The 23299-nt window shown below is 48.4% G+C and overlaps 1 protein-coding gene across 1 annotated transcript; it reads left to right on the top strand.

Moving 5' to 3' along the window:
• Nucleotides 1-1508: 1508 nt before the first annotated feature.
• Got1 (glutamic-oxaloacetic transaminase 1) lies at nucleotides 1509-21774 on the top strand. The gene is made up of 9 exons (XM_021644646.2): nucleotides 1509-1738; nucleotides 8572-8753; nucleotides 14381-14504; nucleotides 14932-15044; nucleotides 15308-15412; nucleotides 17309-17459; nucleotides 17546-17711; nucleotides 18712-18854; nucleotides 21011-21774. The coding sequence occupies exons 1-9, from the start codon at nucleotides 1621-1623 to the stop codon at nucleotides 21148-21150; spliced, it is 1242 nt and encodes a 413-aa protein (XP_021500321.1). The 5' UTR covers nucleotides 1509-1620; the 3' UTR covers nucleotides 21151-21774.
• The last annotated feature ends 1525 nt before the right edge of the window (nucleotides 21775-23299 follow it).

Below are 23299 nucleotides of genomic sequence, written 5' to 3'. Positions count from 1 at the left end.
TTCTAGGAAGGCAAGGCTGCAGAACACCCCTCCCCAGTTGCCCTCAGGCTGTGATTTTTGGAAGCACTGAAGGTACATGCTGGCTGTTGGACCTTCAGTGTTAGCTTGTGACTGTTAGAGGAAAACATGAAGGACACGTGGTGGGCAGTTACCTTTCAAAAACAAGACAGAAAAGGTCAGAGGCACTGCTCAAAGTCCGTTGGCTTGTGTTTAATCCCCTGAATAGAAACTCAGGCGAAGATTTATCATGCTATCCACAGGAAGCCACGATAGTGTTTTCTCACAAACTACCACTGGCTCCCTCCGGCATTTGTTCAATATTTAGTGTGAGAACGGCGGGAGGTTGATCCCACGCAAAGCAGCATATCATCTGCAAGGGGGTGTGGGCGACGTGCAATGACAAAGCCAGTGTTTAGAAAGCACTTACTGCATGCAACTAAACACTTTATGCGTCTTAACTCACATAATCCCCGCAACAACCCGGAGGAAAACACTGCTATGGAGCAGGAATGGGCCTGCCCAAGTTAGCGACTGGCAGCCAGCATCCAAACCTAACTTGCCTGGCCCCGGAGCCAGGTTCCTACTCATCAGGACCTTTTCTAAAATTGTAACGTGGACAACAAAACGCCCGACACACAGGCAAGAGAGACTTCTAACCAGACCGAGGGTGAAGGGAAGGTTTTATGGAGGGCTGACAGTTGTGAATTTTCAAGGTCAACGGGTGGAGAAAGGATGTAGGCAGACTTGGTCTCAGGGGACAGAGCAGCCTGACCTGACAGAAAGAAGCAGCAGCTTTGGTGTCTGCCAGTCGATGACAGCACACATGGGAGGAATGCTGCAGAGGGAGGCCTCGCCAGAGCCTTGAAGGTCCTTGAGGATTAGCCTCCTTCCCCGGAAAGGAACGGGGTGGGGTGGGAAAATCCTCAAACTCGCAGGGTCTCCCCTGCCAGCGATCAAGGCAGACAGCTCTCTTAGGTTTCTTTCCAGGGGAACACGGAGCGGAGACAGTCAAGGTCACCCACGCTGGACTCGGGTACAACGTGTGCAGGAGGACCACTAGAGTCCTGCGCACAAATGTAGGAAACTGGCTGTCAGCCAGGCCTGGCTGGCTCAGGACCGTGGGCACCGCCGGGGCCTGGCGGGGACAAGCACCTGCTCGGCGGGTACAGGAAGACCTGGCCTCTGCTATTCCCACGGCGCGACACCGCCCCAGGTCTCCAGGCCCCAGAAGGTCAGGAGGCTGTCCTCTGGGGACTCCGCCACCCGCATCCTCCGCATCACCAAGGAATAAAAGCCGCAGCGATTGGTCCGCGCTATGCCAATCACCCTGGTCTCGGCCCACACCTCCTCCGGTGTAAACGGCATTGGTTGCATCATACGAGCCTCCGATAAGATTCTCTTCTTGAATTGGGTAATAGAGCCTCGTCCCGCCTAACCCTTTTTTGTCACAAGGTCGTGATTGGTTAAGATCGTTGCCAAGCTCCGGACGCGGCTCGGTCATTGGGAGCCGCGGGCTGCCCCGCCCGCCGGTGAAGGTGAGAGTCTCCTCCAGTCGCCGCGCTCCGCACCGCACCGAGCAGCTCCGGGCTCGCGCTCGAGGTCTCGGCAGACTCCGTCACGATGGCGCCTCCGTCAGTCTTTGCCCAGGTTCCGCAGGCTCCCCCGGTTCTGGTCTTTAAGCTCACCGCGGACTTCCGGGAAGATCCACATCCCCTCAAGGTTAACCTCGGCGTGGGAGGTAAGGATGCACTGCCCTGGAATGCTCACCGCCAGGGGGGACCGTGGGAGGAGCCGAGGCTCCGTGTGCTGCCTCCCTGAGAGAGGACCTGGTAAGCAAGGCTGAGACCACCGGGGCACCCGGCAGCCCACCGAGGTTGCAGATGGTGACATGGGGTCCTTGGAAAGAGGTCACGCAGAACAGGTGTAGCATCTGGGACACAAACGTAGTTTTTCTGTTTCTGCGTTCTGCGTTCTTTATGGTACCTGTTCTAAAGCAGCGAGGCAGGCAGGGACTGTAAGGGGCGCGGGGGGCGGCGGCGGAGAGAAGTCTGGTAGCATTGGGGGCATGCTCAGCCGGGAACTGGGAATGAGAGAGCTGTTAGCCTAATGCAGCTGTGGTCCGGGCAGTGTGAGCAGCAGGTACCAGTTAGGCAGCCAGTTAAGCCACGTGGGTGGGGGGTGGGGGTGGGGTGGTGGTAAGATCTAGGTTAGGTTTATTTCCAGAGTGAATGAGGTGAGGCAGATGAGTTGAAGCCCAGCCCGGGCCCCACACATCTGGATCTTCCTTGCCTGATTGTATTCCTTGCATCAGTTTAGCCTTCTGCTAGGGACTTCGGGTTGGAAGGGCTCTGAAACCCCTTTTAATTCGAGCCTCCAGAGAGCTTGTTGTAGCTGTCACTTCGATATTTGAGGCTCCACAGAGCTTGGTTTGCATTTGGCCACATACAGAGGCCAGCCAAGGAGAGAAGGGGGAGTCGGGGAACTAGCCGGAACTGAAAGGGCTGAAAGAAGAAAAGGGATTGTTTTGTAGCACGAGGGTGACATGAGGGGGATTCAGAATCAAGATTCTTAGAGGAAGTGTGTGTCCATAGCCCTGTTGACACACACACTTCATCAAGGAGCAGGAGAGGGAAAATCCTGAAGTGTTTTATTGGTAGTGGGTGATGGTGTGTGGGCGTAAGTACTATATACCACTTTCTCAACTTTTATGTATGTTTGGAACTTTTCAAAATAGAACATGAAAAAGCCAGTGTTAACTTGTTTAGCCAGTGGAGAGAAAGAGTTTTTAGCAGCCAGTAGAACAGGAGAAATACTGAAAGGTTATCGTGAGTGATAATCAGAGTGGTGACCATAGAAGCTCGTTATCTAAATGTAGCCCAGAATTTTCCAGTGTTTATTGTAAAAGAACTAACGGGGTCGTTTGCCCTGACCCATCTTAGGGGTTTTTGTGGCCGTTAAATGTAATCATAGTACTTTGGTCTGTGTTTGAGCGGGAGTTATATAATTGTTAGCCATTTCTGTTGCTGTTTTGGCATTTCTTCAAGTGGGTCTCTTAAAAGCAGTTGAATAAAAAACATTTTAGCCTAAGAACCAAAAAATGAAATTCATGACATTGGTTCAGAAATAAAATATTCAGGCCCACAAAAACCTCCCTGCTGTAGCATCCAGTCCAGACTTCAGATACGCGTCTGTCTCAGCGGTGACGCGGTTCTTGTCAGTTTTTCCGGGAACCTAAGAACATGGACACAGGAGTTCTGCCTACAGCAGTTCTGGGAGGTTGTTTCCTTGTTCTCCCAGTTGCAAGGAAGGAGGCTGAAGCCCAGGGAGAAAGTATAGTTTGACCCCTAGATGGGAAGGCTGGGATTCTAGCAGGTTTCAGGCCTCAGGCCCTCTGGCCTCCTCTGCTTGTGAGACTTGTCAGCTGGGCTGGGGGTAACCAGCAATGTGCAGGTGGAGGAGGCAGAATATGTGGGTACCCGGCTCAGGTGGAATGAAGAACCAGGACTGAATGACAATTAGAATCTTGTTAAAAGTCTACTCCAGGATTCCCCAGAACGCCCCAGGATTCTATTGATAGGGTAATTCTGCAGGGTGGGGTAATTGTATTGATGCCATCAATTAACCCAGGCTCAAGAAACCAAGGAGTAATGTGAATCGTGGTGTGTGAATGAAAGGTGCTGTGTAATAACCTTTGGTTATTACCATGATCCGTTCTGTGTGGGCGACGAATTGCCCTGATAGCAGTCAAATCCCAACAGTGGAGTGAAAGGTCTCCCTCTGCATCTGTATGTCCTCTTCTATCTGTACATATACCTCAGTACAGTCTCTGTAAAGGGTATTGATTACTGAGCAGGCTGCTCCTCTCAAGGGCAGAGGTCAGCACTTGTGTGTGTGTGTGAGATGCTCGGGAGACTATCTCGAGAGACCCAGTCCTTTTTTATTTATTTTTTAATGTGAACTTACCCTTTCTTTGGGTCGAGTTAGTTTAGTAGTTGTTTTCGATATGGTTTCTCACCTCTTCGCATGGAATTGTTGGTTAGATGATCTCTATCAGGGCCCGGAGGTTTATGTGCGTGGACCCTTGGGTGTGGAGAGGCGAGGGAAGTGGAGCCCTCAGGGGGAGAGGTAAAGGTGCTAGTTAGACCGTCTGATTCTCTGTTCTTTCTTTCTGCAAAGCAAGACTTCTGGGCCTGTCAGTAACCTGTGTGACCGTCCTGGAAGCATACTCAGGAGGAAAGGCCATGAGGCCATGGGTCGCCGAGCAGAGCTCAGCAGCTTGCTCATAAGAAGGCTCCTGATACAGTGCTCTGGGCTAAGTGCTTCAGGATTCCCTCAGACATCACCTATTGCAAGGAGAGAGAGAGAGAGAGCACACAAGAGAGAGAGAGCGCAAGAGAGAGAGCGCGTGCTTTTCTTGAACTCAGTAGCATCAGTCTCACTCTTACCATCTTTGTGATGTTTGGCAAATAATTCTGGCCTCAGTTTCCAGACTCCTAATACCTATATATTTTGTGGTTTGTTAAAATAATTAAATGAGAATAAAGAAATGTACAAAGTATTTAGTAAATCCTTGTTATTACCGTGGCTTCAGTTCCCAGTAATGTCTATAATTATGAGAGCTTTCCATCCTGGCTCTCTCCTCCCAATGCCCTTCTTATTATTGCCATATGTTCTGGACCTCCATCGGCTGCCTACCCCACTGCCCACCCATTATCCAGACTGGATGGATGTTGGGATCACCAGCAACCTTTCTCCAGTCCCGCCTGTAGGGGTTTGGTCTCTGGGTTCTAGTTTTACACCCTCAGAAGGCCGTCCCTTCTCTTTATCCCCCACCGGCATTGCCTTATTTCAGGTCTTTCTCATTTCTCTTCTGGATCATTTCCGGAGCCTTCTGACTTAAGTGCTTCTCTCAGGCCTCTGGTTTCTGTGGTGTCGCGCTCAGATGGGTCTGTAAGTATACAATGGCCGGTGTCACAGCCTTTGGATGTTCAAGAAGAGAAGGTTCTTAGAAGAAACCCCCACAGACCATGAATCCCCTGTGGTCTCGCCGCAGGGCCTGCTCCTGAGGCATGAAAATGCAGAGCCTCAAACCGTGTCCTGTTACACTTGCACAGGTGTCCCTCAGACTGGAACGTCCCTCTTGCCTTGGCTGCCTTTTAAACCCTTCCTTATTCACCACCCACACTTCTTGTCTGTGAGATCTTCCTGACCCACCTGGGAGAATTAAAGGCTCAGTACGCCATGTTTTCTGGAAGATGGAGGAGATCTCTGTGTAGCTTTTTCTAGTCAGTGCCTGGGCCAGCTGGTGGGTGCTTGTTGATTGATGAGTGCAAGACAATCCGAAAGAGCAACAGGAAGAAAACAGGACAAGCATAAGGACGCCTGAGGAGAGGGGGAACAGTTGGCTATCCATGATGCTTGCCTTCCTCGACCTGGTCACAGCAGTGGTGACAGAGTCTGCAGCCCTGCCTCGATGATAGACAACACCCTGGGCTGTGTCCAGGACTGAACCTGGGAGAAGCTGGGCAATGAGAAGGGAGCAGCTGAACTGGGCAGTTTGTATTTTCTCACAGCACACTTATCCTCACTCTCAAGTATTTCAGTTTTTTTTTTGTGGGGGGTGGCTCAGAGTATATAGCAATGGTAAGAACAGGGGTACAATGGCTTTTTTTTTCTCCTGCCTGTTTCACAATAATTTAGAAGTGACATTATCATAAATATTAACATACAGCATAGCTGTGTTGTATTACTTATGTAATACCCATTTACAGATCTGAAGTTCACAGGACTGGCTTTTCTAGAATGCTCACATTTGGTGAGTCTACATGGTGTCCTTTCTGTGTGGACGAACATCCATTCTGTGACTCCTGAAGAGTCAAAAGAGGTTTTGAAATAGCCTCGAGTGGTAGGACTCCTGCAGGGAACATTTCTTCGCAATTGTCCCCACACATACTATCGAGTTTGTTTAACTCTCCTCCAGGACTGGTGCAGGTCCTGCATTTCCCAGCGTTAAACTGGCTTTCAAAGGATGAAGATTTGGTAGAATTGAGGGCGTCCACAGTGATGCCATCCCCTTTAAAATCAGTGCCCCAGAGACTTGCCGGAGAACGTCGCCTCTGTTCCGAGAGCAGCTCGGCCTCAGAAGAAGGCATTTTGGTATGCCTTTAAAGAAACGCAGTCAGGTTCCACCTGGTTATGTAAACTTTCTGTGTGTGTCGAAGAGAGTGAGTTTGATTAGTTGGATGCTGTGAGTCATATTCTGAGATTAATTCACCAGTGCAGAGCTTAGGCTATGGGTGGCTGAGTGGCTGTTTGGAACCCAGTCCACATTTCTGTTATTCACTGACGCATTTCTCAGACTTATAGATGTCACATTTCTGGAACATAGCTGACGGAACAGAAAATAGACACGCGACATAAAATGGGCTCATGCATTATGTTGTTTGTTGTATACATTTTGCCTTGGTAGTTTTACACTCAAAAGTATTTTCATGAATATGTTCATGCTTAGCGATATAAGAATATTCACCAGCATGTTTCTAATAGCAGATAATTGAAGTCGTGGTTAATAACTGGTAATTCATACACGAGAGAGTGTTACCTCACCCCAGGGTGATACTGTAAATGGCCCAACCTATGAAGAACTTTCAGTTGCATTCACATAAGAGAGATGCAAATGAGAACTGCCTCGACACTGCCTCGTTCATGCCAGGAATTTTCTTGGTGAGGCGGTGGGGAAGCGGACACTTCCCATTTCTTCACATTTGAATGTGAGTTAATGACTGTTGTGGAGACCAGCTTGGAAGTATCTGTCTAGGTACATCTATCTCGCACCTGCATCTTACAGATGTCTCTGTCGACGTGTGAGATGATGTATGTACGAGGTGGTTCGCTGAAGTCTTTTTAATATCCGATGATTGTAAACAAGTTGGATGTCCAAACGTGAGACCGGCAAAATGAAATCTGGTCTATTCATTAAGCAGCTGTGAAAAAAGGACAAAGACTCTTTCTGTGCGCTTGCATGAAGCGATCATCGAGTGGGGAAAGCACGGAACAGAACAGTGTGGTGCACGCCATGTGCAGGAAGCCACATTTGCTTGCGTGTTGTGGGGAGATTCTGGAATGATACATAAGCTAACAACAGCTGTGTAGAGAGAGGGGGATTTGGGAACTAGGCAGATAAAAAGGATGGAATGGGGGGACATGAAGATACATCACCTCTCAGAACGTACCAGTGATAAAAGATACTCATAAAAACAAACAACCCTGCGTGTTGGAAACCCTATGATGGTGTGATCCGTGCTTTGTGAAGGAACATGCACACATTCGTGCCCTGTATCAGGATGCTGGGTTTGGGTTGTTCATTGTAATATTTTTGGGGGCCTAAACTAAAAATTTTACAGTAAATATGCGTTGATCAGTAAGATACCCTAAGATACAAGTTTCCATTTTTTGTAAAGATAAAATTTAGTCAGAATCGCTGTTAGAATTTGGTCTCACCTGCGTAGGCAGAGGGTTGTCTGTCGGCCGACTTTCACGGTGGAGTGGAGAGGAAAATGATCCCGTTGGAATCAGCTCAGAGTGATTATCGACGTGGGTCAAGGTCAGAGCAGCTGCCTGCTGAAATGGCAGTCCAGCATGACTTCACAGTAGTGTGGGGTGAGATCGGAAGGAGGAAAGGTCAAAGCAGCCATAGAGCGCGCTGAATGTGCTAAGATGTTGAGGTGTGTAGAGGTTTACTGGGCAGCCTGATTAAATGTCATGATATAGATAAAATTAGAGTGGTCAAGGCAGCGTGAGGCACCTGGTGTGTATGGACAGAGAAAATGGTCAACATTGGCTGATTTCAAAACACACAGAGAGGACAAAGATGTGTTTAAGTGGGTCCTGGGTCACTGTGTAACTGGCTGTTGGACACCAGGCTCAGGACATCCGCTTCTGGTGTGACATGCTTCTGCATTTTTATAACTGGAGGAGGCAGACATTCTTTTTCCTCCCTCCTTTCGTTGTGTTTGTGTTTGGAGGTGCAAAGATCTTGATAAGTAACTCCACGCCAGATGTGTCAAACCTTTTGACATTGCATTATGACATTGCTGTTGTCCTACAGACCCATGAGTTCATGCTTGTAGCCATCCTGGGGACACATGCAGGCTGTGGGCTACAGTTTGCACATCCCCAGCCTCAGCTTTTCTGGAACTCTCTGGGAGGCATGGGGGTGGACTTGCTGGGCTGTTGGTAATAGAGGCCTGATCACACTCTCCGGATCAGCAGCATCCAGACATGGCCTCAGTTCAGACATTTCCCCGCTCTCACTGGACCAGCATCTGTGATGTCCCAGTTGTATTTCAGCATTCTGATTCTGCAGATCACACTGAAAGCTGTGTGATGTGCAAGGGGAGAAAGCAGGGCTGTTGGGTGTGCCCAGCACTCACCCAGGGCTTGGCCCAGACAGGGAATGGATGCCCTTTGTGAGTCCTGCTTTGGCTAGAAGGTGGTGGAATTTTCTCAGAAGATGCCCAAGATTCGTATTCTCTTTTATTCTCTTATTCGTATTCTCTTTTCCTTGCTCAGCATACCGCACGGATGAGTCTGAGCCCTGGGTTTTGCCAGTAGTGAAGAAGGTAGAGCAGAGGATTGCTGAGGACAGTAGACTCAACCACGAGTACCTGCCCATCCTGGGTCTGGCAGACTTCCGGAGCCTTGCTTCTCAACTTTTACTTGGGGAGAACTGCCCAGCTCTCAAGGAGGAACGGGTGAGTTTGGGGTATGGATAGTTTTGCATTAGGAGCCATAAATGTTAAAAAAAAAAAGTTGAATTTGTTTGAAGTTATGTCTTGAGAACTCTCAGAAAACAAATATGTATTTCTTTGAAGGCAAGGTGACCCTTTTAAATGTATTTATTTGTTTATTTTATGTGCATGGGCAGTATGCTTTCATGTATGTCTGTGCTTCATATGAGTACCTGGTGCCCAGCGAGGCCAGAAAAGGGCATTGGATCCCCTGGGACTGGAGTTACAGTTGGTTGTAAGCTGCCTTGTGGGTGCTGGGAGTTAAACCTGGGTCCTCTTGAAGAGCAGCCAGTGCTCTTAATGATTGAGCTGCGTCTCCAGCCCAGCAAGCACATGGTTAATCAGTGGGTGCAGACAATGTGGCCACATCCAGAGACAGGTTATATACAGTAGGAAGTGGTGATGGGGAGATGCAGGGGAGAGGAAGACCCTTGGGACTGTAGATGGAGCTAAAGCGTGTGCCCAGCCAGTATGCTGGCTCCCAGCCCTTGCTGACTATTAGGATTTCCTGCGGGTTTATAACCTAGAACCTGTAACACTGCCCTCTTGTCTGCCCACAACCCCAGTAGGTGGTGTTTTTTTTTTTTTTTTTTTTTTTTTTTTTTTAAGACAGGGATTCCCTTTGCAGTCCTGGCTGTCCTGGAAGTCACTCAGTAGACCTTGACCTCAAACCCAGAGACCTGCCTGCCTCTGCCTCCCGAGTGCTGCGAGTAAAGCTGTGCGCTGCCGCCTGGCTCGGGAGGGTTTTTAAAAAGTGGCCCCATTGCATTGACTCTAAAGTATTTCCAGCTTTGAAACCCGCAGCGTAGAGACAGCAATGCTGCAGGAGTGTGGGGCGTGGCCCAGGGGCAGAGGTGGACAGAAGCAAGTCTAGGTTGTATGGAGAGCTTGCCAGGAGACTGAAGTTTGTGCAGGGCTTACCTAATGAAAGTGTTGTTTGGACAAGGTAAAGCTGGCTGGATGGGTAGAAAAGGGAAGAGCAGTAGTCTGGCTAGGTGTTATGCAACTGAAATGGGCTGCCCTCATTACCTTCCCACACAGAGAAAGGGCTACATTGTACCCATGTCATTTGAGGCGTTCCTCACCTGTTGTTTACAGCAGGTGTTTACTCTCCAGATGCCCTGATAAGCTGAACGGCAAGGTGAGGTAAAGGTTGCACACAGGCTTGCCTCGGGTGTCTTGAAGCAGGAGGCTCTGGTGAAGGACTTGGAACCGAGGTCACTGATTAGACAAGTAACTAATCGAAGTTTGGACTAGAGGCCTGTGTAAGGCTTTGACTTGGCTCAGGGAACTGAAGGTGGGAAAGATGTGTGTTAGGAGATGGGGTGGCATGGAAAAGCTGCCCCGAAAACCCAGTCTTCGCCCAGACAGGAAGTGGATGGTCTTTTAAAAAACATGTATGTTTTATGAATCCTTTGAGATCTTCTTGCGGTGTATTTTGATCATACTCACGGCCACTTCTCTCAGACCGTCTCCCAACTTTGTGTCTGTGCTTAAAACAAAACAAAACACTGAGTTCAGTGTGTGCTGCCCATATACTCACGGATGTAAGGCCGCCAAGCTTGAGGCCAACCATGCTATCTACCAGGAGCCACAGTCCTAAGAAAAACTGACCTTTTCCTGCCCCAGAAGCCATTAACTCTCAATAGCACCTCAGTTAGGAGTGGGGGTGCGTGTGGACGCCTCACTCTGTGCTAGAATGTTGACTGGCTTGGTCTTCCATAGGTGAGCACGGCTGCTGTGAGTCCATGAAAAGGGGACTGTCATGTCCAGAACACAGTCTTGCCCCCGTCCTCCCTAATGTCTGGCTCTTAAATCTCTCCAGCCCCCTCTTCAGTGGTCCCTGAGCTCTGTGTGTATGTGTCCCGTTTGTGGCTAAACACTCCACTGACATTTGCTCTTTGCAGTTTGACCAGTTGTGAGTTTCTGCGTTAACTACCATCTAAAAGAAAAGAATCTTAATAAGATTTGAAAGTGGAGAAATTGAGCACCTGGGAGTTGGGTATCTGTCTCTGCAAATGCCATAGGTTAATTAGTTGGGGCTGTTGTTGGCCACTGAGAAGCCATATTTGGGAGCTGCTTCCTCCAAGAAAACTGCATTCTCACACGGCTGCTTTGTTGACAGTGTTCCTCTGTCCGTGGATCCGAGTTTTGACCTCTTAAGACTAAGAACCTGGGGTGGGGCTCATGGTTTTGACCTTGGAACATATTCTTCCCTCTTGGTCTAGCTCATCTGTGTTTTGTTTTGATTATACAACAAACTTAAACGACTGTCTTTGTGGCATCAAGTAAGTAAAAGTTCCTGTTTTGGGGTACTTCCTGGTATTGGTATTCCCTGGGTACTAGCTGCTCTTGAGTGCTAAGCCCTTCCCTTTTCCCTGGAAGTTCTCTATCCGGGGCTGCTGTTCAGCCAACATCAGCTCATGTAGGTTCTTGTAATAATGTCATGGACCTTCTGGCCTCTAGTCTACTTCTCATTTCAGGACATTTTTCACAGTAGAGAGATGTTCCTTGTCAAAAGAGCTAATCGTGCCACCTGCTGTCTTCCTCCGAAGGCTGCACCACTCCTGCTGCTTCCAGAGTGTGGTCCGGCCTCTAGCTTGGCATCTCTCTCCTTTCGTCCCTTCCGGATCCTGCCAGTCTAAGATACTGCTGTCCCTCAGTCCCACAGGCCCAGAACCCCTGCCTGGCTTTTCCCTCTGCCTATGCCCTCTGCCTGGCTTTTCCCTCTGCCCTTCCTTGCTTCACCAGCTGTCTAGTCCCTACCTCTTAAGACCTTCAGGACCCGAACAAGGGTCACTTCTGTGCTGAGTCATTCACTTTCTCAGGTGTGGCCGGTTATTTATGTTCTCTGTATTCCGGTGTGAATGTTTGAAGTCTAGGAGTAACAGAACTCACTGTGACTTTACTCTAGTGTCTAATTTAAAAATACCCTTATTTTATTTTATAGATGCGAGTGTTTTGCCTGCATGAATCTGTACACATGTATGCCTGGTGGCCATGGAGGTCAGGAGAGTTTCAGGTGGCTGGGAGGCACCATGCGGATGAAGGGAGCTGAAACCAGGTCCTCTGCAAGAGCAGTGAGAGCTCTTAACTGCTGAGCCTTGGCCCTATCCCCACAGAATGTCTAATTTTAGAAGGCCTTTTTTCTCTCACAGTTTGTGATCCTGGCGAGGGATCATGGCTTGCCTGTTCATTTTGCACATGCCCCACAGTCAGCTCACGGGACTTCTGAGGGTCTCATGTTTGAGTCATTCACTCACTTGTCAGAAGGGCCGGGCATGTTGCTAGATGCTAGTACCCAGCAAGGAGCAAATACCCTGGTGACCGCAGAGACAGCCCCTGCTTCAGTTTACTGTGGTAAAGTCAGGTGCTGTAGAAAGAGAGGAAGAGGCGGCGCGTTAGCTATGGCGGAGGGAGTGAGGCTGGATTCAGTGTGAGCCGGTGGGTGGCTAGGATCAGAGGAGAAGGAGTAGTGGAGACGAGACCTGAAGAATGAGTCAGAAGGCAGGCAGAAAGGTCTTCCTTATACAACATCCCTGTCAAGGTTTATCATTACCACCTGTTTTGAAAGGACTCCCAATTTCTGGGACCCTCACTCTTTCTTACTACTTCCATTCTCAGACTTTAAGACTCAGATAAAATGTCCGTTTTCCTCTCCCATAGAATAGCGTTCCAGGCTCTGCCGTTACTGAGCCACAGCAGGCACAGCAGGTAGCCATGGTAGGTCTGACATAACGCCCTTCCGTGGGGTGAGAGCTCAGTCTTCTACTTTTGACCCTCGCGTCAAGGAGTCCTGGGATCTTGCTCTGCCTCGGGTCTTTCCCATACTCTTCTCTCTCCAGCCAGTTGGGCAGGAGCTTGTGTGGTGCTGTGTAGCAGATGAGGTGGGAGTTGCTATGGCAGCCAGGTGTATAGTGTGACCCTGGCCACAGACAGCCTCTGGTGGGCTCTGCTCGCCTCACAGTGAAATAACACGAGCAGATTATGACCTCAGACACATTCCTAGAGTCTGGCACTTTTCTGTCAACCTGGGAAGGAGATGCAGAGATTGCCCCGTCTAGTTTTAACTGATTGGCTCTTTGTTCTGAATACCCATCCCGTAACTTGGGTCCAAGAGACTGTCTCCATGAATTGTCTGAATATATTTCCTCAGATATTAATGGCTTTCCTTTTTGCAAATATAGGACTTTCTTGGCCAACCCCCTCCCCCCGAGTGTCTATTAATTGCTTATGTTTCACTGATGCCATCCAGTGTTTAATTTTTAGGGCATGACAGTTTGAGAATTCAGTATTTCGTGTGTCTTATGTTATGGGTGCCAAGGTGGGTAGCTCATGTTAATGAGGTAGATTTATCTTTTTCAGAGTCATTTTCAGCCCCGTGTACCCATGCTCTGACACTATTGCTCCTGGAACATCAGGGAGGGTGAGGCTAGCCGCACTCCCTGACTGGTGTTCCGCTGTCTTTTAGCATTAGTGTTAGCTCAGAGTTTTAGAACAACCTAGGGCATTTCACCTTTTTCTTTCAAATACTGTAATGACTGAATCCATGCCTGTGTTACCTCACTTCAAGGTTGCCTGTATTTGCCTGTCTGCCTGCGCTCCCCCCCCCATAGTACATGGTGCTGGGGATTGAACCCAGAGCCCTCCTGATGCTAGGCAGATGCTCTACCACCAAACTACCTCCCCAGCCTCCTCCTTTTGTTTACAGACTCCTCGTGTGATCCTTTTGTTCTCCTTAATCTTGCAGACATATTAGGCAACATCTAATTTATGTCTTTTCTCTACTGAGTTATGCTGAAGCCTCACTTGAATCTGAAGGGTCAAACCAAACCTAGGTAGATGGAGTGACATACAGAAAGACAGAGTGGCCAGATCCAAAGCGGGAAGACCCCATTCATGCCCATCCATGACCCTAGCCAGCTGTCCATCCTTTTGTGAACCATTTTTCCCCCTCAATCTGCTTCCTCATTTGTCAACTGGGGACATCAGATTTACTCTGCAGGGTACGTGGGGGCCAAACAAGACTCTAGGTGAAGGCAGTCTGTAAATGATAGAACAGAGGACTTTCATTATCGCCTATATTGGGACTCTTCAAGCTGAGGGGAAACTGAGCAGAGGAAGGCAAAATCTGCCTCTCATCTTTGGGAGAACATATTTCCAGGAGTTAATAAACCAGCACTCTGTAGATAGATGGAGTCACTGGCCAGCTAGGAGTATGTATCCAGGATCCTGTTGAAAGGAGTGATCTTGGACGGGTGCTGAACAGATGGAGTTCACATCCAAGGCACATGCTAGCGTGGCCTGGGTCCTTCTACCTGTGTTCAGAATTGAAGTTCCTCCTGGAGTCAGAACTGTGAGGTCAGAGAGCTGGCTGTCCTGCTTGCTGGCTGGTGACTGAGCTTCATCTCTTGAGGTGTCTCTCCGTTTCCTCACTTGTAAGCATGAGCAGGGAAAAGGATCTCCCGGTAGTTGTTGGAAGTTTTGATGAACTCATGCACGCATAGGGCTTTGCACAGAACAGGTACAAAATAAGACCTCTTTACTGTCTCACCCTTGCCCAACCGTGACCCCCAAATCTTCTCTTTCAGGTCGGAGGCGTGCAGGCTTTGGGAGGAACAGGTGCACTTCGAATCGGAGCTGACTTCTTAGGGCGGTGGTACAATGGCATAGACAACAAGGACACACCCATCTACGTATCGTCGCCAACCTGGGGTGAGCCTGTCCGCTGCGGGAGAGGAGAGCCAAGCCACTGGGAGGGCTGTCCTCGCGACACTCAGGGAGTGCGGGAAGATGTAATCCATCCCCGAAAGGGCCGGCTTTGGGGAGTTGCTGAGCACTGGATTATGGCAGCACCCAGAGAAAGCTGCTGCTCAGATTTCAGCTGGGAACACCTTTTGCCAAGATCCTCTGCAGTCTTGCTTTGTAGTCTGTGTTGAAGGTTCCTGCCAGAGAAGTGGATGTAGGAGGCGGCACTGTAGTAGGCTGCTAAGTCTGGCTGAGCTTGTTCCTGGCACTCTAACTCCACAGTGCCCGGTGGACGCTGAGCCTCGGGGCCTGACCTGAAGCTCACTCATGTTCCTTCTGATTCCACCACCTTGTATCTGAAAAAACAGCTAACGTTTGTCCCCTTGCTTTGCAGAGAACCATAATGCTGTGTTTTCGGCTGCCGGCTTTACAGACATCCGGTCCTATCGCTACTGGGATGCAGAGAAGAGAGGACTTGACATCGAGGGTTTCCTGAGTGATCTGGAGGTGGGTGATACAGAACGGTAGAGAATTCTGTTGAGGAGCAGCGGGGAGAGCTTTTGGATCAGTTGATGAGTGAGAATCTGAGACTTTTTCTTCAAATCGGATAGTGGATTCCGAAATAGCACATAAGAGAGTGATTGCACAGAAGAGGGATGTGAAAGGCACTCAGAATATGGTTAGTGCTTGCCCTTTTACTGTGTCCTGGGTTCTGCTGTCTTCTGATATCCCTGCTCCTGTCAGGGCTGATGGAGCCTTCTTCTCCCCAGAATGCTCCTGAGTTCTCCATCTTTGTCCTTCATGCCTGTGCACACAACCCAACCGGGACCGACCCCACTCAAGAGCAGTGGAAGGAGATCGCTGCTGTCATGAAGGTAAGGGCTCTTGCGGAGCATCCCGCCAAGTGGGGTGCCTGGCTTAATCTTCTTTAGTGGTTGTTTCTTAATTATTTAAAAGCACAGCCTGCTCATTGAAGGGTCTGGAAAATGGAGAGAAGTCCAGAGAAGCAAATAAGTATTAACTCTACATCTTATCACTCAAACAGACACCAGGAGCGTTTTGATGGATGGAGTATTAATTAGTTTGTGTGGTCTTTAAAATGTGTACATGTTTTACAAAAGTGGAATTGTTTTCTTTCTATTATTTTGCAGCATTCTCCCCTTTTATTTCTTTATATATATATATATTTCTTTGATGGTTTATAGTGTCATTTTTTTTCATAGCTATGTGATCCTTTCATGGATATGCCATCTTGAGGATTGGGTAAACCGGTTGAGGAATGTTTAAGTTTATTTCAGATTTCTTGACCCAATTTATATATGTAGTAAAACTTTCTTTCTTTCTTCCTTCCTTCCTTCCTTTTTTTTTTTTTTTTTAATTGTTCTTTTGAGACAGGATTTCTCTGTGTAGCTCTGGCTGTCCTGGAACTCTCTGTAGACCAGGCTGGCTTAGAACTTAGAGATTCACCTGCCTCTACCTCCTGAGTGCTGGGATTAAAGGTGTGCACCACCACCACCCCAAAAAACTTTATCTCTTCAGGATTGCTTTCTAGATGAGAGTTCCTAACTAAAGTGCATATTCTTCGTCAATGTGCTTATGGGATGCTTACTAAGCAACTTTTAGGTGTTGGGTACCACTGGGGTCTGGTAGTGGACATAGCAGATGGAGGCCCTGTCTTGAAGAACACATAGCCTGTTTAAGAACAACTCAGGGGTTAGTATTGGAGCAGTTCTGGTACTTTGAGATGCGGCGTGGGTGGGTTCCATAGCGATGGGCTAAACCTTTCTGGAAGAAGCGGCCTCCATGCCGAGTTTTGAAAAGGAGGAGATGAGAAGACATTGTCTTGAGAGAGCTGGTGGAAAGGTGGCAGGGGGTAGAGCACAGACACAGACACAGCCCCACCGAGGCAGACAGGGTGCCCATTTAAGGAACTGAAGGACATTCTCATTACTGCCTGGGGTTCGTGGTGGGGGAGATCCAGGGGAGCTCAAAGAATGTGTTTAGAGAGCAAATATGGCTGACCCTTGAGATGAGCCTGGTAACACGGGGTGGAATAGATTAAAGGGAAGTGCAACGAGACAGCTGGGAAAGCAGTTAGGTGCTGCCAGTGTGGGAGTTACTGGGAACCAAATGAAGTAGGTGGCATCGGAGAAGGGGAGATGGAGGAAGCAGGTTCTCAGGAGTCTGGGATAGCGGGAATCGGGTACCATTGCAGGTGGGGAATGAACTGCATGCTTTGAGTGATGGTGATCTCGGGTTTCTGGTTTGGACAGTTGAGGAGAGGGAAGAGGTTTGTCCCCTCAGTGTGGAAGGCACAGGAGCAGCGAGGGGGACTCTTTGAAGAGATGAGAGTGATCAGAATCGAGAGCCCGCTTCCTCTAGAGAAGCTGGCGCGGGGCAGCACTGAGGTGAGGAGGCCCTGGAGTTTTCAGACCTCACTTAATTAGCTTATCATACCAGGAATTCCTGCAGAGGGACCCACTGACGCAGAACAGTGCCTCCAAGCTTCAGAAGTAAGTCCCGTTGGCAAAGCTGCGTCTTGACGCTGGAGTACAGCAATGTTAAGAAGGAGGATTTACTAAAATCATTGCTGCTTGGTGTTCGGTGAATACCAAGATGCAGAGTGGCCAGTGGATAAATGAATGCATACAGACAAGAAATACAAGGTTCTGGGTAGAAATTCCTTCCAGATGCCAAGTGGGAAGGAAGGGTCCATGTCTGAGGCTGCTTCCGGAGGACGTCCTGCCCTGACTTGCTTTCCTTCCTCGCAGCGCCGTTTTCTGTTCCCCTTCTTTGACTCAGCCTATCAGGGCTTTGCATCTGGAGACCTAGAGAAAGATGCGTGGGCTATTCGCTATTTTGTGTCTGAAGGCTTCGAGCTCTTCTGTGCCCAGTCCTTCTCCAAGAACTTCGGGCTCTACAGTGAGTGCTTTGCAGACTTGCAGCCCTGTCTCCCTGCCCCTTCAACACCTCAGCAGCAGCTAAGCCGGCTTCTCGTTTCTCCTTAGATGAGAGAGTGGGGAATTTGACCGTGGTTGGAAAAGAATCCGACAGCGTCTTTCGGGTCCTTTCCCAGATGGAGAAGATTGTGAGAATCACTTGGTCCAATCCCCCTGCCCAGGGAGCACGGATCGTGACCTTGACCCTCTCTGACCCTGAGCTCTTTCAGGAGTGGTAAGGGGCTCGAATTCTGATGGGGGAGGGTGGGAATGCAGAACTCAGTTGTTCTGTTGAATTTGCCTAGGTTCTGTCCCTCTAGCGTGAGAGTCAGAATTTAGTGTTTTAACCTCTCTGAGATTCGGGTATCCCTATAAAGTGGCCCACGCCAGGTGTGTATGGGAGCACAGATTCTGAGATGTGGAGAAGCCGTGCTATGGTAGTCAGGCCCTCGATGGGCTGACCTCTGGGCAGTGTGGCCGTGTTGGGGCTCTCCCTTCTCCCGTGCATACACAGAGTGATGAAATTTAGCTGGTAGACTGGATAAGGTAGAAAGGCTACTTCCAATAACTCATAAAGGAACGGAGCTATAACGTCGTACCTTAACAACAACTGTGCCAATCTTAGGACATCTTTCCTTGTTTTCCACTTAATGTTTTCTGAGTATACCAAAGATAACTGGAACCACAGGCAGCGAAAACATAGGTAAGGTCGAAGACCAGTGTTTTATTTTATTTAAGAAGACCATGGCTTTCATGTAAAGGCTAAGTGTATGAAAAATAGAGCAATTAGGCCTCGTGGAGGACATGATCCTGTTGGTATCAGCCTCCCAGTGAAGCCCAAAAGGGATGATAGTGTGTTTCAGCTGGCATCACTGTCAGCACAGTCCTGGCTGATACCCTCTGTGTCTCTGGCTGTTCGTCACCTGTCCAGGAATCCAGGTACCATCAGAGACAGGCTATAACCTCATGATAAGCTTTCACTCTAAATTGCAGGGTGTTTTTTTGTTTGTTCGTTTTGGGCACAGACCCTTGCTATGTGCTGTAGTTGGTTTGGAACTGTAGACCCGGCTGGCTTCAAACTCACAGAGATCTTGCTGTTTCTGCCTCCTGAGTGCTGGGGTCAGAGGCATGCATCACCACAGCCTGGCTTGAATTACAGTCTTTAAAAGCTATGTATTTCTGTGACTCCTCTGGTCCTCCTTCATGGATATTGATAACCGCTGCCCATGTCCCAGGAAAGGAAACGTGAAGACAATGGCTGACCGGATTCTGACCATGAGAGCTGAACTCAGGGCACGATTGGAATATCTCAAGACTCCCGGGACCTGGTCCCACATCACTGATCAGATCGGAATGTTCAGCTTCACTGGGTTGAACCGTAAGTAGCCCTCCCGACACCCTGAGCCTGTATGTGCGCACGGCACGGAAGTTCTTAGCCAGCCGTTGCTGATTGGTTAGATGTCGCTTTGGACCAGAACAAGTTCGGTTTTCTCCGTGTACCTCCCTTGTGCCTCGAGTCTCAAGGGCATTGTTGTGGTCCGCCCTCCTGACCCATGATTTTGGTATTTTATTTTTCTGGGTTAGAAAGTGGCCAGCTGGACACAGCAGGATTTGTAACCTGGATCTTTAATTTATAACTAGTTTCTTATGGACTGGCTTATAAATACCACGTATGACACCTTAGGGACCAAATTCTCAATAGGTCTTTTGTGGGCTCCAGGTAGTATCCTTGAAAAGATGCTGCAGAGTTCTCTCTCCTTGTCATAAATTTAAACATTGGGCGGGTAGCTGGGATTAAAAGCTGATTGGAAATGCAATGGGCATGATTTCGGCCAGCTCTTAGTGGCCGTTCCTCATGATAGAGGAGCCATGTGTTTAATAAGGAATTTCTGGGTACCTGCTAGACACCTGTCGTTGGTGGGGTGCGGTGGCCACTCACCGGTCAGGCTGGTGGCTCTTGTGAGGGAAACGTGTTGGGTTCTGTTGGAGGTGGAACACTAGAGGCTCCAACCAGTATGTCTGGGCCTGTCGGTGCCAGCTTGAAATGGGCTGAGGAAAAAAAAACAAAAAAACAAAAACAAACAAACAAAAAACCCAAAAAACCAAAGCAGATAAGTAGAAAGATGTGATCCAGAGGGTATGGTAGACCCCTCAGACTGCTTCGTATTGAAATGGGGCTGCCCCAGAGGAGCAAGTGGCTCAGCTAGCTGTGGTTTTTCCTCGTGATTGTGGGACAGAGAATTCATTGTCTGAGAAGTCATCTTTATGCAGTTGTAAAATTGTAAGTGATAAGGGAATGAACACCGGCTGTCAGCTTCTAGGTTCACAGAAGGGGTTATCTCCCCGTGATGGAGCCTTGTTCTGCTACTGTGCAGAGGAGGATAAAAGGCGTTATCATGACTCGACAAGTCGTAGACTGAATCTGACTATTAGCATTTGACAACATTTTTTTTGTTGTTGTTTTTTCCAGACAGTTTCTCTGTGCAGTTCTGGGTGTCCTGGAACTTACTCTGTAGACCAGGCTGGCCTTGAACTCAGAGATCTGCCTGCCTCTGCCTCCTGAGTGCTGGGGTTACAGGTGTGCACCACTGCCACCATCACCCAGATTTATTTATGATTTTTTAACAACAGAGTTTGTTCTTTTTTTTTTTTTCTCTTCATTTTATTAAGAAAACATACAGAGCCTTTCATTCCAGCACTCGGGAGGCAGAGGGGACCGCTGAACTTTTCCTATGCCCCTTCTGTGAAGCGGGCATGGTAAGGTTATCACCAAGCATGCTGACATGCTTAGAACACTGTCTAGCATGTTGAGCTTGCCCAGCGATGAGTGGGATTTTATTATTCTATTCCATGTCTTTAAGGTGCTAATTAAGCAGAAATCTGCTAAAATTCTTTCATAGTTCTACAGTAAAACAAAATCACTGTAATGATGGTAGGACTGAGGAAGAGCAGGCCTTCCCTTCCTCTTTCATATGTGGGGCTTTTCTGCAAAGACGGAACTCCTGTTGCGTCCAGGGAGGCTGAGGAGTGAATGAAGATGGGTATTTGCTCAGCATATTGGCTCATTCTTACATCATCTGGGCATCCTAGTGGGATCCTGTCAAACGTTCTGTGAAATGAAATGCTGAATGGAAGTTGTTAGGTGCTCTGGACCAAGCAGCCAGACTAGGGAAGACAGGAAGCAGGCATTGTGTAACCAGTTTTCCATATCCGGGTACTATCCTGTGTCTGCTGGTAACTCTCAATCAGGAGGGCTGTCTAACGCGCAAGGTCTGGCTGGGGAGTAGTCCCAGATTCAAAGCTACCCTTCTATCGTAGTCCTACAGTGAACATCCTGAAAATGGAACATTAACTACTGAGAAGTCTTCCCAGGATCTAGTAGGCCGTTTTCTATTTGTTGGTTGGACAAAAGGACAAAGTCACTCCTTTTGCTGAGCACTTGTCTGTGTTAAGGAGGAAGAAGGGAGATTGCAGCTGTTCTGTGACCCCTGAGTGTCCACTGCTTAAGTCAGCGCTGCCCTCCTGTCTTTACAGCCAAGCAGGTCCAGTATCTGGTCAACGAAAAGCACATCTACCTGCTTCCGAGCGGTCGGATCAACATGTGCGGCCTAACCACCAAAAACCTGGATTACGTCGCTACCTCCATCCACGAAGCCGTCACCAAAATTCAGTGAAGAAACACCTGCGCCTGCGTGCCACCAAAGCGGTTCCTTGCCACGTCTTCCCTGCCTGCGCAAACCTAGCCGTGCATACCCTGGCTTAGAGTGATCATGGTGAAGCGGCTGCTGTGTAGCTGGCCCCATGTGAAGAAGATATTTCTTGAACGGGGTCCTAGGATTAGAGACTTTTGGAATCCAGAGCAAATTAAAGTTATTTAAGAATTTAAAAGTACTTTGATATGAGATATAGTTACCTTGCCTTCCGCTCTAGCAGTCTGCGGGAGCACTGCCCACGGAGCCTTGACTCTGTACAAAGTCCAGTCCCAAAGATCAAGTTGTCCGAGGAGCCAGGTTTGACTGTGGGTGTTGGCTGGGGCATTAAAATCAATCATGTCCACCCTATCTCTTGTCTCCCTGATCTTTCTGCATGGTTGTGTCCCTCGTATGGAACATTCGTTTTTGAAGTCACCTTCGGCCAACATTTACGTCATGACACACAAACAGATTTACGTATTTAACCGAATGTTCCACTAGATGCTATTTGCCCTTGTGACGTGTAGCACATTGTGATATTTTCTTAGTATATTCTGTTGTGTTCTGTTTCCTTAAAAATAAAAGTGCTGATCAAGACAAATGGAATTGAGCTTGTGGTCCGTTAATGAGTTTAGTAGAACGAAGAAGGCTTTAGAGGGATTTGCTAATGGCTAAAGGTAAAAACAAAAACAAAACAAACTGTGTTCTTAAAGTTGAAAGTTCTACTTGGGATCATGGCTGTAAGTCCATGTTGCTCTTGTGGGTTTATCATTCAGTCGCCAGCCGTTTTCTTAAGGAACTGGGATGATGTCGTTTGGAGTGAGTCTGGGATACCAGCCTTTCTTGGAACGGCTGTCCCTCCTAGGGTCCTGGAAAAATTATAGCTGCTTAAACACATCACATTCTAGAGTCCGGGCCCTCTCAGCGGTGCTTGTGGAAAATTGGTTGGGTTATACTATACTTTAAAGCCACGGAGTAACCACTTGGGAGTTTCAAAATATTTAGAAGTGGCTGTTCAGTATTTCCTAGGACTTGTGAGGCCTAACAGCCCATGGTTCTGAGGATGGCTGGCTCCGGAAGTCGCCAGGTCCAGCCTCCCTCCCCCAGTGAAACAGTTTGCTCCATGTTGTCCCTGACTCACTCCCTTTCATCCGGGTGTGGTGAGGAATTCTTTCCAAGCTTACCAGGACACCCTGTTTTGTTAGTAGGGCCTTCTAGTTAAAAAAAGAGTTTTTACTGTGAACCAGAGTTGGTCTACTTTTGTTGTTTCCCGTTCCTTGAAACAAACAGATGGCCTTCCTCCTACCAGTTGAGAGTAGCTGTGTTTGCTCCTGGTCTGGCTTTCCTGGGCAAAGCCCTCTGACCTCCTTCAGCGTTACTGCATAGGTCCTTCCCCTGGCTGGCACTCTCCCTGGAGGTGCCCAGGGCTAGTGGGTGTGGATGAAGCAAAGGTTACTGGATGTTCTTTGTTTCCATTTGTACTTTTTATTAACTCTTGTTCTTCCAGCTTTAAGATGCTGCTATGTGTAAGGGGAGGCAGCCATGGCAGGATGAGTTTCCTGTTCTCTGTGGGTGGGGCTTACGCCATCCCACGACAGTGCCTCCATTGGGGTCAGCCTTGATTGTTGAGAGCAAAAGAGTCGATTTAGAAGGAGAGATGGCTCAGCAGTTAAGATCATTTGCTGCTCTTGCAGAGGACTGGGGTTCAGTTCCCAGCACCCACATGTAGCCTCACCGCTGCGTGCAGTTCTAGTTCAAGGAGACCTGACACCCACTTCTGGCTTCCAGTGGCACCTACATACACCAAGGCATAAATAAATCTTTAAATAAATAAAATCTTGATCACTGTGGCCCTCTAAAATGTAGTCCCACTCAGTAAACTCTCACTCGTATTTAATTTTTCTCTAGGGGAAGTGCTGAAACTGTTTAAATTAAGGAAATGGCTCTAAGTCTCAATGCCAGTACCAACATGCTAAACATGCTTTTTGTATTAAAGAAAATGAAATGAGGTAGGAGTTTGGCCTTGTGTGTTTATGTCTTGGTTAATGTGTCCAGCTGTGTCTGGGCGAACCTCTCAGACATGGGTACGTGCTAGACTCAGAGGTGGGACTAGTGTCACAGGCTTTGTCAG

The sequence above is a fragment of the Meriones unguiculatus genome, chromosome 1 (genome assembly GCF_030254825.1).
Source record: "Meriones unguiculatus strain TT.TT164.6M chromosome 1, Bangor_MerUng_6.1, whole genome shotgun sequence".
Lineage (NCBI taxonomy): Eukaryota > Metazoa > Chordata > Mammalia > Rodentia > Muridae > Meriones > Meriones unguiculatus.
This window is presented reverse-complemented; position numbering and strand designations above follow the sequence as displayed.

Bases quoted from the DNA above. Each gene is read 5' to 3' on its own strand.
- Got1 (XM_021644646.2), top strand. From the start codon at position 1,621: ATGGCGCCTCCGTCAGTCTTTGCCCAGGTTCCGCAGGCTCCCCCGGTT. The intron at 15,413-17,308 runs GTAAGGGCTCTT...CCTTCCTCGCAG, and splicing joins AGATCGCTGCTGTCATGAAG to CGCCGTTTTCTGTTCCCCTT. The intron at 17,460-17,545 runs GTGAGTGCTTTG...GTTTCTCCTTAG, and splicing joins CAAGAACTTCGGGCTCTACA to ATGAGAGAGTGGGGAATTTG.